Genomic DNA, 14,443 nt, shown 5'->3' with positions numbered 1-14,443 from the left:
AAGTAGGGGGAGGGGGTGATTGCTCACAGGTGCCTGCAGTCTATATAACTGTGTGTAGGACTCATCCTGAGCCTGCTCATTGTGAAGCTGTAGGAACTTAAACCAAGTGGAACTTTTCTAAGTGGTGAGTTAAAACCAGAGGGAGAGTGAACAAGTTTTACTTTTTGTTTGCTGGGTAGCATTTTTGGGGCTTTTCCTTTTAGCTTTTCAATTAGCTTTTTCTGTCACTTTTTAAATAGCTTTTTTTTTTTTTTTTTTTCTTCTTTGTTTCCTTCAGGCTATTAAGTAGGGGGAGGGGGTGATTGCTCACAGGTGCCTGCAGTCTATATAACTGTGTGTAGGACTCATCCTGAGCCTGCTTATTGTGAAGCTGTAGGAACTTAAACCAAGTGGAACTTTTCTAAGTGGTGAGTTAAAACCAGAGGGAGAGTGAACAAGTTTTACTTTTTGTTTGCTGGGTAGCATTTTTGGGGCTTTTCCTTTTAGCTTTTCAATTAGCTTTTTCTGTCACTTTTTAAATAGCTTTTTTTTTTTTTTTTTTTTTTTTTTTCTTCTTTGTTTCCTTCAGGCTATTAAGTAGGGGGAGGGGGTGATTGCTCACAGGTGCCTGCAGTCTATATAACTGTGTGTAGGACTCATCCTGAGCCTGCTTATTGTGAAGCTGTAGGAACTTAAACCAAGTGGAACTTTTCTAAGTGGTGAGTTAAAACCAGAGGGAGAGTGAACAAGTTTTACTTTTTGTTTGCTGGGTAGCATTTTTGGGGCTTTTCCTTTTAGCTTTTCAATTAGCTTTTTCTGTCACTTTTTAAATAGCTTTTTTTTTTTTTTTTTTTTTTTTTTCTTCTTTGGTTCCTTCAGGCTATTAAGTAGGGGGAGGGGGTGATTGCTCACAGGTGCCTGCAGTCTATATAACTGTGTGTAGGACTCATCCTGAGCCTGCTCATTGTGAAGCTGTAGGAACTTAAACCAAGTGGAACTTTTCTAAGTGGTGAGTTAAAACCAGAGGGAGAGTGAACAAGTTTTACTTTTTGTTTGCTGGGTAGCATTTTTGGGGCTTTTCCTTTTAGCTTTTCAATTAGCTTTTTCTGTCACTTTTTAAATAGCTTTTTTTTTTTTTTTTTTTTTTTTCTTCTTTGGTTCCTTCAGGCTATTAAGTAGGGGGAGGGGGTGATTGCTCACAGGTGCCTGCAGTCTATATAACTGTGTGTAGGACTCATCCTGAGCCTGCTCATTGTGAAGCTGTAGGAACTTAAACCAAGTGGAACTTTTCTAAGTGGTGAGTTAAAACCAGAGTTTAAAACAGGAGATTATAACAGGGGTCATAGTACCTGTGTAGTGTGAGTACATGAGTGTTGTCTGAGTAGTGTGTGTGGATCGTTAGTACTTGTGTATTGTGTATTGTATACTTGAGTATTGCGAGTGTACATAGGTCTGCGACTGTTCTGCGATTGCATGTAGGTCTGTGAGTACCTGTGTATTGTCTTGTGTACCTGTGTACCTGTGTATTGTCTTGTTGTGTACTTGTGTATTGTCTTGAGTATTAGTGCCAGGAAGCTAGCTGTTAGGTAATTTGGACAGGGTAAAATCCCCAATCCTCACTAAATTTAATAGGTACGATGCCCGGCGGGTGTGGAGAGGCGACTCTTTGTACATCTTGCCATATGTATGCGTTCCTTGATCATCCGATCGAGGGCGAATACTGCTGTGCAAAATGTAAGCACATTGTTTCCCTGGAAGCCCAGGTTCTGAATCTGGGGAAGCAACTGTCAGCACTGAGAAGTCCCTCCATACTAAAGGAGAGCCAGGAACGTACACGGCAGGTGCTGGCAGGGGCCAGCACAGAGGCGGGTGGAGACAAAGAGGTGCTGGCACTAGCAAAGAGTAGATGGGTGACAGTCAGGAGGGGTAGAGGGGGAAGTGCCAGGGAGGCCGATCCAGGACTGGAGCATCCCAATAAGTACGCTACTTTGAGTGACATTGGTGAAACCAGTCAGGGACCAGCACTGCTGGAGCTGAGGGACTCTCCTAGCTGCCGGGGGAAGAACTCCTCCAGTGAGAGTGGGGGGGCAGCAAAGGGAAAGGAAAGACAGATTCTGGTGGTAGGGGACTCAATTCTTAGAAGGACAGAGAGGGCAATCTGTAACCAAGACCTGAAGCGCCGAACAGTATGTTGTCTACCGGGCGCTCGGGTTCGGCACATCACGGATCTTGTGGACAGATTACTGGGAGGGGCTGGGGAAGACCCGGCTGTCATGGTGCACGTTGGCACCAATGACAAAGTCAGAGGCAGATGGAGTGTCCTAAAGAACGATTTTAGGGACTTAGGAGCTAAATTGAGGAAAAGGACCTCCAAGGTAGTATTCTCAGGAATACTACCGGTACATCGAGCCACACCAGAAAGGAAGAGGGAGATTAGGGAAGTAAACAAGTGGCTGAAGAGCTGGTGTAGTAAGGAGGGGTTTGGGTTCCTGGAGGACTGGGCCGACTTCTCAGTTGGTAACCGGTACTATAGAAGGAACGGACTGCACCTAAATGAGGAGGGTGCAGATCTGCTGGGAAGGAAGATGGCCAAAAAGTTAGAGGGGTTTTTAAACTAGGCGATGGGGGGGAGGGTCCAGAGGCAGAGATAGCCAGCGCGGAAGATATTCCAGAGGGTAGTATTGGGGGCATTAGTGGTAGGTTAACCAAAGCACAAAAACACAAGGTGAGTATAGTAGCAAGTCCTAGTTGCAATCTCGAAACACCCAATACGAAGACAATATGCGACCGGTCTAAACTATGTGGCATGTTCACCAATGCCAGGAGCATGGCGGACAAGTTGGGTGAACTAGAGATACTGTTGTACGAGGAGGATTTGGATTTTGTGGGAATTTCAGAGACCTGGTTCAACAGCTCTCATGATTGGCTGGCAAACATTCAAGGGTATACCCTATACCGCAAGGATAGAGAGGGTAAAAAAGGGGGAGGGGTATGCCTATATATCAAGAATAATGTACAAGTGAATGTGAGAGATGACATCACTGAGGGAGCTAGAGAGGAGGTGGAATCCTTATGGGTAGAGCTCCAAAGGGATAAAGCTAAGGGGAAAATAATACTGGGAGTATGCTATAGGCCCCCAAACCTGAGGGAGGAAGTGGAGACGGATCTCCTATCACAAATTGGAGTAGCAGCAAGGATGGGAAGTGTTATCATAATGGGGGATTTTAATTATCCAGACATAGATTGGGCGGAGGGAACCGCGCATTCATTTAAGGCTCGCCAGTTCCTTAATGTCTTGCAGGACAATTTTATGGGTCAGATGGTAGACGCACCAACTAGAAATAAAACATTACTGGATCTACTGATTACCAACAATACAGACCTGATCACGGATGTGGAAATGCGGGGCAATTTAGGTAACAGCGATCACAGGTCAATTAGTTTCAGTATAAATCACACAAATAGGAAACATAAAGGGAATACAAAGACACTGAATTTCAAAAGAGCCAACTTCCCTAAACTACAAACCTTGCTAAAAGGCATAAACTGGGATAAAATATTAGAAACAAAGAATACGGAGGAGAGATGGGTTTGCTTTAAGAGCATATTAAATAAGGGCATTAGCCAATGTATCCCATTGGGTAATAAATTTAAAAGAGCGAACAAAAGTCCTGGATGGCTTAACGCCAATGTAAAAATGCATATAAAAGTAAAGGAGAAGGCCTTCAAAAAATACAAGGTTGAGGGATCATCCTCAGCATTCAGACTTTATAAAGAATACAACAGGATATGTAAAGGTGCAATTAGGACAGCTAAGATAGAACATGAAAGACACATAGCGGAGGAGAGCAAAAAAAATCCAAAGAAATTCTTTAAGTATGTAAACAGTAAAAAAGGGAGGACAGACCATATTGGCCCCATAAAGAATGAGGAAGGACATCTGGTTACAAAGGATGGGGAGATGGCGAAGGTATTGAATTTATTCTTCTCCTCAGTCTTCACGAGTGAATCGGGGGGCTTCAGTAACCAAAACTGCAGTGTTTATCCTCATGACACAACACAGGAAGCACCTCCATGGTTAACAGAGGATGGAATTAAAATTAGACTTGAGAAACTTAACATTAATAAATCACCGGGACCAGATGGCTTGCATCCGAGGGTACTTAGGGAACTCATTCAAGTGATTGCCAGACCGTTGTTCCTAATTTTTACAGATAGTCTACTGACTGGAATGGTACCAGCTGATTGGAGAAAAGCCAATGTAGCTCCTATATTTAAAAAGGGCCCAAAATACATCCCTGGGAATTACAGACCAGTTAGCCTAACATCGATAGTATGTAAACTCTTGGAGGGGATGATAAGGGACTATATACAGGATTTTAGTAATACGAACGATATCATTAGCAGTAATCAGCATGGATTCATGAAGAATCGTTCTTGCCAAACCAATCTATTAACCTTCTATGAGGAGGTGAGTTGCCATCTAGATAAAGGAAGGCCTGTAGACGTGGTGTATCTGGATTTTGCAAAAGCATTTGACACAGTTCCCCATAAACTTTACTGTACAAAATAAGGTCTGTTGGCATGGACCATAGGGTGAGTACATGGATTGAAAACTGGCTACAAGGGCGAGTTCAGAGGGTGGTGATAAATGGGGAGTACTCAGAATGGTCAGGGGTGGGTAGTGGGGTTCCCCAAGGTTCTGTGCTGGGACCAATCCTATTTAATTTGTTCATAAACGATCTGGAGAATGGGATAAACAGTTCAATCTCTGTATTTGCAGACGATACTAAGCTAAGCAGGGCAATAACTTCTCCGCAGGACGTGGAAACCTTGCAAAAAGACCTGAACAAATTAATGGGGTGGGCGACTACATGGCAAATGAGGTTCAATGTAGAAAAATGTAAAATAATGCATTTGGGTGGCAAAAATATGAATGCAATCTATACACTGGGGGGAGAACCTCTGGGGGAATCTAGGATGGAAAAGGACCTGGGGGTCCTAGTAGATGATAGGCTCAGCAATGGCAGGAAATGCCAAGCTGCTGCTAACAAAGCAAACAGAATATTGGCATGCATTAAAAGGGGGATCAACTCCAGAGATAAAACGATAATTCTCCCGCTCTACAAGACTCTGGTCCGGCCGCACCTAGAGTATGCGGTCCAGTTCTGGGCACCAGTCCTCAGGAAGGATGTACTGGAAATGGAGCGAGTACAAAGAAGGGCAACAAAGCTAATAAAGGGTCTGGAGGATATTAGTTATGAGGAAAGGTTGCGAGCACTGAACTTATTCTCTCTGGAGAAGAGACGCTTGAGAGGGGATATGATTTCAATTTACAAATACCGGACTGGTGACCCCTCAATAGGGATAAAACTTTTTCGCAAAAGAGAGTTTACCAAGACTCGTGGCCACTCATTAAAATTAGAAGAAAAGAGGTTTAATCTTAAACTACGTAGAGGGTTCTTTACTGTAAGAGCGGCAAGGATGTGGAATTCCCTTCCACAGGCGGTGGTCTCAGCGGGGAGCATTGATAGCTTCAAGAAACTATTAGATAAGCACCTGAATGACCACAACATACAGGGATATACAATGCAATACTGACACATAATCACACACATAGGTTGGACTTGATGGACTTGTGTCTTTTTTCAACCTCACCTACTATGAGAGTTTTCATTTTCCTGAAAATTTGCCATTTCCATGAAATGCATTACAATAAATGAGGAAGGCGACATTAATGTGGTTTTGGTGATTTGCAGAGGTAAAACTGCTATTAATGGCTCCTGAGGGTTACGGGAGCTCTATTCTGGTGCCAAAAAATGGCCTCATTATCTTATGTATTTATTTTTCCACAGAAGCACAACAAAGTAAAATAAAACAATTTAGGTGATACAAATCACAATAAATTTACTTAATTAACAAGTGATTTTCAGGCCTCATGCACACTGGACGTTAAAATAACGTTATAAAAATGCCAGTAGCTTCAGTGAGTTTTTCAAAGTTTTTCAACGTTTCCGCAATAGCGTTTTTAGCGTTTTTTTTTTTTTTTCAATGGGTCAAAAACATCAAAAAACTCTGGTGAGCAACGTTTTTGAGCGCTTATCTGCGTTTATCAGTTTTTTTTTTATGTTAGAGCTAAAAACAGCTGAAAAACTCCTCTCAGAACCCACTATTGAAATAGCAATAAACTATAGACTGCTCTTAGTTCTGGATTCCAGGATGGAATGCAACACAATTCTACCTCTGTAGTTCTAAAACATGTAGCAAGGGCTAATTCATACCACTGTGCTGCATTAGCACATACGTGTTAGCATAAATTGTTTATTTGAATGGGCTGCCTCATGCACCAAATCGCATAAACAAAGATACATGCATCATTTTTTTGCAGTGCAGAGCAATGTACACTAGTACAATGCAAATTGATTGAAAAGGTGCATTGGGGTACCATTCAGAATAAATATCACTGTGTCGCACCAACACATGTAAAGTGCATTGCTGTGCGTTACCACAATGCAGTAGTGTGAATGAGCTCTTAAAGGCATGGATGGAGTATGCAACTACAGTAAGATGTAGGAACTGTGGAAGACAAGGATCCCTTCATGTAACTACAGTACAGTCACAAACAGTCTTGTAGATTTCCGATAGAATGCAACACATAAAAGAATGGAGCTAAACACGCAGCTATTACAATGCAGGTTGAGGATGAAAAAAAAAACAAATATAACAAATAAATATAAAACATATGGTCAATAATAGTAGCTTGTAGACAGGTGCAGACTGCTTTCTTCACTGCAGGTGGCATTCATCCGCAGCAGCAGTGCAGAGAGAGAGGAAGTCAAGAAGAACATGGTTCCTCGTTCACTGGGCCAGCAATTCAGTTAAATGCTGGCCGCCAATGCGCTATCTTAGGGTGGCAGAGTCTATTTAAGACCCTGGCTCCTGAACTTGGTGCACTTTCAGCATGTGGGTAGTGTACAGACTGGTCACCCGTCTGTCGGGGACAGTATTAGCAGTAGGGAAGGGTTGAAGATGAGTAGGGAAAGTTTAGCATATTGCCATTATCCTTGGACACCTTCAAACTTTTGCTTGGGCCAGCCAGGCCACATTCACCCCCTCCAGACAGATTCTGTCAGTTCAGCTGAAACCTACACACACCTGGCATCCATGAGTGTTCCTCCTCCTTCCACTGGGCTTATTGTGAATTGCTTCCATTTGCTTCAATACAAGTTAAATTTTTGCACCACGACTAAAGCCTCGTACACACGATGCAATTGTTGGCAGAGGATTGTCTGTTGACAGACTATTATCCTAAAATCTGACCGTTAGTATGCTCCTTTTGACAATTGTTGTCCAACTTTCGGCCAACAAATGTTGGATGGCAGGCTAGTAAATTTTTGGCAGACAACAGTCTGTTGTCTGATTTTCGTATGGTCAGTACACAAATCCATCACACAAAAGTCAAAAGTACAAACACGCATGCTGGCAATCAATGCTCACCAAACACAAAATTAGCAGAAGGGACCCAAAGGGTGGCGCTCAAGAGCTGAAATTCCTCGTAGTACGTCACTACATTCGTGTTTGTTGCACAACAATTGTGTATCATGAGTATGCAAGACAAGATCCTGGCACACGCCCTTAAGACAAAAATCAGACGCTCGGTTGGCCAACAGTTGTACTTTGTGTACGAGGCTTAAGTGTGTGTTATTGCCATTGCACCACGCTGCACCCACAAGCTCAATATGCAATATAAAAAACAATGTAATATATTTAAAGTTAACTACACTCAAAAAATAAAAATAAACAATTTGTGTAACCCAGTTTTTGTTTTAGTTAGAGAGGACATTTTATGTACTATTATTCTGAAAAAGCACATTACTTACCAGATTCAGGTAAGAGTTTACCAAGTTGGATGTCCTTTGGCATGAAACCAGGGGGATATCCAGAACGCCAGTTTACGGTGACCGAACCATAAGACCCTTCTCTGTAAACAACAGCATGACCCATCCCTGATGTGATATTTGTAAGGCGGAATGCAACTGATTCAAAACCAACCTGACAGAAGAAAAGATGGTTTCAATATTTACTACTAATGGTCAGAGAACATTTCAACATTTCTGAAAATGCATACACAGAAAAAACTCTGAGCATTAAAAAGTGTTATGCACTTTCCTAATAAGTATTTAAATATCACCCAACAGGGATGCTGCTAGGTTCCTTAAAGACGTGAAGTATACCTGGACACTTTACACTGAAATGTTTTCGTGCTTGCAAAAAAAAAAGGGAGGGGGGGCGGGGTTGGGATTTTTTTCTTGTTCTCAATTCCCATTTCTATACCTTTTCCTTCCCTTTTTTGAATTCTCTCTCTAATGTTGCGTACACACGATCGGAAATTCGGTCAGCAAAGGACAGATGAGAGCTTTTGGTCGGAAAATGTGACCGTGTATGCTCCATCAGACTTTTGCTGGCCGAATTCCAGCCAGCAAAAGATTGAGAGCATGTTCTCAATTTTTCTGTTGGAAAAAGTTCCTATCCGAAAATGCGATTGTCTGTAGCAATTCCAATGCGCAAAATTTCTACGCATGCTTGGAAACAATTCGATGCATGCTCGGAAGCATTGAACTTCATTTATTCGGCTCGACGTAGTGTTGTACGTCAAGAACGCGGTCGAAAGTTCAGCGAACTTTTGTGTGACCGTGTATATGCAAGCCAAGCTTGAGCAGAATTCCGTCAGAAAAACTATCCAAGATTTTTCTGATGGAAAGTCTGCTCGTGTGTACGCGGCATTAGTCTATTTTCCTTTCTCTACTCCACTTTTCTCCATTTAGTTCCCTGGGAATTTGCTCATAGGAAACCCAAGGAAACTAAGGCAAAAAAACAAAAAAGCATGAGCCAAAACATAGTAAATATTGCTGTTCTAGAGGCCTGGTGTGGAAGGGCACTACAAAGCAACTTAAAAAGGCACTGTCTTGCACTGTAAAGAAATGGAACTTGCCTTAGGTTGTCATGCATTGAGACATATTTCAGGCCATTCATTTTTAATGGGCTGTGTATAGCAGCAAGAGTCAATACATGACAGCGTGTGCATTTCAGTGTACTGCTTTCTGGTGTGGTTTGGCCCTAATGTGAAATTTGTTCCCTTCTGGACATGTCAGAGGCCCTCTATAATTACCAAGTTGCTTACCACTGTCCTCAAGATCTATAGGATCATTCTTGGGCTACAGGTAACAATCACAGCAAAGACGACTTGGAACACTCAGTAGAACACCTGGGGCATGTGTCCTGGATGGCGGGGTCTAGCAGTGCATTTGTAACCAAGCCTTCAAACATAATGCTCTCATAGCTACTTATCATGTTATGCATGCATTGTTGTTCGTTTGCCTTTAAATAATTGTGTCATTTCTTCACTCCGTAGCTAGGTGATACTCTTTGTAGCTAGTTCCACTCTCCTTTTTTATGCTTAGCCTTCATTCACCACATGTACTGGGTTCTGCTGGAGCTAGACACACTATAATTTTTTGGACCTATCTGATGTCTACCTTTTATGATCTTCACAAGTTTTTGGATTAAAGTTTTCGCTGATCCACGGGATGTCATTTGGATCAAGTCACTGTTTTCCAAGCTACTAGACTGTAAATGAAGTTTTCTCACCACAACTGGATCAGTTATAGAAATCCCACTTTTGGTCCTTAAATTGCTGAAACAGAACATTGCTAATAAAGTTCAAAGGCAACCCGACAGAATATAAACCATAAATCTCTCTTTTAAATGAAAGATCACTTGGATGATCTTGTGCATATTTTTTCTAACAGCATTGTACACTATGAAATACAAATATCATTAAAGAACTTGGCAATGAGACTCCCTACAAGACATGGTAACTAGGCCCTACTATTACTGCCCTCCCTGAGTAGAATGTGGGTGTTTAAAAAAGTCATTTAAAGTAAAAAATAATTACACTTGTAAAGATTTTTTAATGCTAGAGAAAAATAAGCTAAACACGTCTTGGCTAAGTGCAGGTTTGCCTTTGGAAGAAAGCCAATAATATGAAAATAATATGAAAACAGGTACAAGACAATACATGTATGCTGAGCACATACAGATTGGTTAGAGTGATTCTCTGTTCAAGTGGATAAGAAACGACATGATCTTAGAAACCCAGAACTAAAACCTCAACACCTACCGCATGACTGTTAAATAAACATAAAGTATGAAACTGCAATGATGATTGATATTTTAATTCCAGTTACATAACACAGGACATATTTTATCTAAAGTTCCATTTAGACAGGAACGCTGTATGAGCTCATGCATGCAACGTTTCAGAAATGTTAATTATAATTACTGGACCTAAAGATCAAAAGTATCTAAAGAAAAACAGTTTGTGTTGCCCACAATAATCCAATTCTTATTTTCATATTACTAAAATGTAAATACCTTCAGATAAAGTTTTTGTGACTAATGACTTGCTCACCATATTCTTGTCCTAATCATAAGTAAAACACTGTAAAGCCATTTAACAACAAACCTTATAGGAAATGTACCCTCAAATTTTAAAATACTGTATATTTGAATATACAATTCACTGCAACAGTAGTGAACATCCAATAAGCTTTTATGTGAACAACTGTTAAGTAATACAGTATGTTATATTTATAACAGTTTTTTATATGATTGTTTTTAACTGTCCTACACATTTATTAAATAATCATTGACTTCCCAAAACTGAAATACAAATCCTGAGAACCCATGGCTGTAATAAATGTATGTATACTGGATATTATGAAGCTTTTTGATTTTGTAGAAAGTGGGACTTGTTTTCCCTCTGCTGGTCAGAATAGAATACTGCAGTCCATACTATTACTATACCTCTGAATTGGCAGCTTCCTTAGGTACTGTTACTGGACTTGGCTTTTGTCCTTTATGTATGTAAGGCTTTCCAGAGGTGCTTTCACCCATCAAAGTGACATTGGACAACTCAAGAGTAAAATTAAAGCCAGGTAAGAGGAAGACCTGAGGATAAAACATTTAGGTAATCAGGACAGAGCGAATTACATATTAAAACTGGAAAAGATAGAAACATTCATACAATCATTCCAATATAAGAAAAAAAGCAACACTTTTCTCAGGGGGGGTAAAAAATGCTGGGAATATGTGTGGATATCTGCATGGGAAGCTTATAAGTGTGGTGCCAAGTGCTGCAAATATTTTACTGCATTGACTAGATTGGAAATCAGAGATATGACCATCTAATTTGTCTAAGGTGGCACTAAAACCATGTCAAACATTTACCATATTGCAGCTTACTAATTCTTAAATGTGGTAGTTACATGAATTCTCTTTTTTTTGTCTTTTTCCTTTTACTTTCAGCTAGTGATCCTGCCAGTAATCCTATACTTTTTCAACTTCCTTTAACAGACCAAGCTGTCCTGCAAAATTGACAGTTAGGGGATTGAAACAAACCATTTAATGCCTACAGGGGTCTTTACAATGGTCAACTTTTATTCAGAAAACAAAAAAGGAAAAAAGCAAATACCTCCCCACTAACAGTCCAAAGTCTGCGACATTCCTCTTCTGTGACAGCATTTTCACACTTTTTATTTTTGAGTGCAGGGTCTTTGGCCATTCTGATTGGCCATTGCGGAAATATATAACTCATTCATCCCTGTACACAGGCACCGTGCTGAGAATGTACCTGGAGCTGTGTATGGATAGCTCAGCATACATTGTAAAGAAGACTCTGAACAGGTAAGTAAGTTTATTTTAAGGCAGAAGAGACTTAGCACATCTCTTCTCCTATATATAGCCTGCCCACTCACAGTTTGCCATCTTGTACATTTAGTATTAGCTGGAGTTTAGCTTTCATTTTTTAGTCAAGTCCATTTAATTTTTTTAGTGCATCTAATACTACCCACGCCACAGATTGATACTGCTGCTGTCCAAGGGTACCTTTGGCCCTCCTCCATAGATTGGAGCCACCCTAAGACAGAAGTGTGTAAATGGTTGGATTACAAGGTGAACATAAAGGAAAAAAAAAGAAAACTAATACAGCCACCACATTTAAAGTGGTTGTAAAGGCAGAAGGTTTTTTATCTAATAGCATTCTATGCAATAAAAAAATGCTAAAAAACTTCTGTGTGCAGCAGCCCCCCTCAGCCCTCCAAATACTTACCTGAGCCTCCTCCAATCCAGTGATGTAGTATCAGAGACTTAGCTGGCTGATTGGTTGAGACAGCAGCAGAACCCGATTGGCTCCTGCTGCTGTCAATAAGGAGATAGAGGGGGCGGGGCCATGCCTCTGCTCTGTGTCTGAATGGACACACAGAGAAGCAAGCTCAGCTCGGCTGCCCCCATAGCAAGCTGCTTGCTATGGGGGCACTCGGCAGGAGGGAGGGGCCAGAGGTGCCGAAGAGGGACCCGAGAAGAGGAGGATCTGGGCTGCTCTGTGCAAAACCATTGCACAGAGGAGGTGAGTATACCATGTTTATTATTTTTAAATGAAAAAAAAAATGAGACTTTAGTATCACTTTAACCTCCCTGGCGGTATGATTATTTCGGATTTTAGGTGCTGAAAGCGGTACCATTATTTTGCATGGAAATTTGGCGTTTTATATTGTAGGTCTGTAAATCTTAACAATAACACACTTAAATCTGTCCAAACCAGAGTCTAGTAGATATCCCGGGTATGATAAAGTTTGAAACACAAAAACATACATTATAATATAATAAATAAAAATAAATAATTAAAAAAAAAAAAAAAAAATAGTAATAAAATACATTTCCCCACAATTCACTATCGCTCAATTCTGCAAGTGTTCTAATTTACTATCGCTGTTTTCTAGCTGGTCTAAAGCCACTTTTGACGTAAAGGGACACTTTTTGGTTGCTATGGACAATCTCCAGTTTCCAGGCAGAAAGAACAGTGTATATCATGTAAAATTGCATGCAGGGCATGGGACAAAGCACTGGGGACAAAAGGGATGTGAAATCATTTCATACAGTACTGTAATCTGTAAGATTACAGTACTGTATGTGTTATGCTTTTTACATTTTTTTGAATTTGCCGCCAGGCTCCGCCCCTGTGCGTCGTGCCGCTCGCAGGGAACGGAGCCTGGCACGGAGAGGCTTCGGAGGAGGACGGAGTCCTCGGACACTGCGGGTGACATCGCAGGATCCCAGGGACAAGGTAAGTAACGCCGCCCCAGGATCCTGCAATGCGATCCCGAGTGTGGCTCGGGGTTACCGCTAATGGTACTGAATTTTAACCCCGAGCCACACTCGGGAAAACCGCCAGGGAGGTTAAAGATGAACTTTATCCTTACCTTAAATATTATAACAAAGGCACCTTTAGCAAAGACAATCTGCAGGCTTTTGTCTCCTTTGATCCTTTTTTTTCTTTTCCTCTCCATTCCTCTCATGCTATTTGCATGAAGGGCTGGTAAACCCATATCCCCCTTCCTGGAACCCTGCCTGTAACTGTGCGTTTGCCAGTTGAAATCTGACAGTGCACATCATCTTAGGGGGATGACACTGGTCATACAGGCTTCCCAGGATTAATCTGTGAGGCCCTTGTAGCATCAACAGTGCCACACTCAACCAAAAAGCGAAAAAAAAAAAAAGTTGATACCAGCAAGCAGAGCTGCATTCTGGTGTGATTTTTAGTAAAATGGGGGAAAGGTCTGCTTTAAGGATTGATGAGCAGCCATAAATTACATATTTGTTTTGGGCTTTAGATACACTTTAAGGCATTTCTGTTCTAATAGCTGCAGATTACACATGATTAAGCATCTGATGAAATCTGACCTGGTTACTGATTGGCACTATGCTAATACCATAGCTTGCACCATCTTGAATAAACACACTTCCCGTAATTATTCTGGTCTGATTTTCTCGTGCTGTTTTTTCAAAAGACACTTGGTACTCTACAGTGACATTTCCAAATGTTCCTCCCAGCCTTGTCACATTAGTTTGGATGAAGCGTTCCATGTCATTGTTTACAATGACAGTCTGTCTTGCTGGGTCCAAATAGAACACACCGTGAGGGTCATCATTTGCCAAAACAGTGAACCACAACACACTTCTCATACTATCCAGATCAGCCCCTCCTTCTACTGAGGTCAGTTGGAGCATACAAAGCTCATCCATTTCTGGCACATCATCCGGTAAAAGCTGAATTACAATCTCTGCAATATTTTGTTTATCAGGAATGACAACCCAACCAGAAGTAGCTGAGAAGTCAATTTTAATGTCAGATAAACTGGTCAGTCTCCAATAAACCTTGAAAGAGAGAAAAAACATTAGTAAATTCACATCCAAGGCACTGTTTTACAAAGATCTGTTCTGGTAAACATTTTTCTACAAATTGGCAACACAGATTGAGATGCATACTATTTGAAATTTACATTTAAAGTGAACCTGTCAAACTATTATAGGTAAATATGTAAGTACTTGCAATTGTTTTCAAATC

The 14,443-nt window shown here is 41.0% G+C and overlaps 1 protein-coding gene across 3 annotated transcripts in view; it reads right to left on the bottom strand.

Annotated features, from left to right (window-relative positions):
* Positions 1–14,443, bottom strand: part of ADGRV1 (adhesion G protein-coupled receptor V1) — a 774,317-nt gene that overhangs the window by 398,778 nt on the left and 361,096 nt on the right. For all 3 annotated transcript variants that reach the window (XM_073624499.1, XM_073624500.1, XM_073624501.1), the window contains 3 exons: positions 13,780–14,253; positions 10,846–10,989; positions 7,860–8,031 (listed from right to left, as the gene is read on the bottom strand). In XM_073624499.1, coding sequence (XP_073480600.1) covers positions 7,860–8,031; positions 10,846–10,989; positions 13,780–14,253 — 790 coding nt within the window. The remainder of the gene's footprint in view (positions 1–7,859; positions 8,032–10,845; positions 10,990–13,779; positions 14,254–14,443) is intronic.

This window comes from Aquarana catesbeiana, linkage group LG01 (genome assembly GCF_042186555.1).
Source record: "Aquarana catesbeiana isolate 2022-GZ linkage group LG01, ASM4218655v1, whole genome shotgun sequence".
Classification (NCBI taxonomy): Eukaryota; Metazoa; Chordata; class Amphibia; order Anura; family Ranidae; genus Aquarana; species Aquarana catesbeiana.
This window is presented reverse-complemented; position numbering and strand designations above follow the sequence as displayed.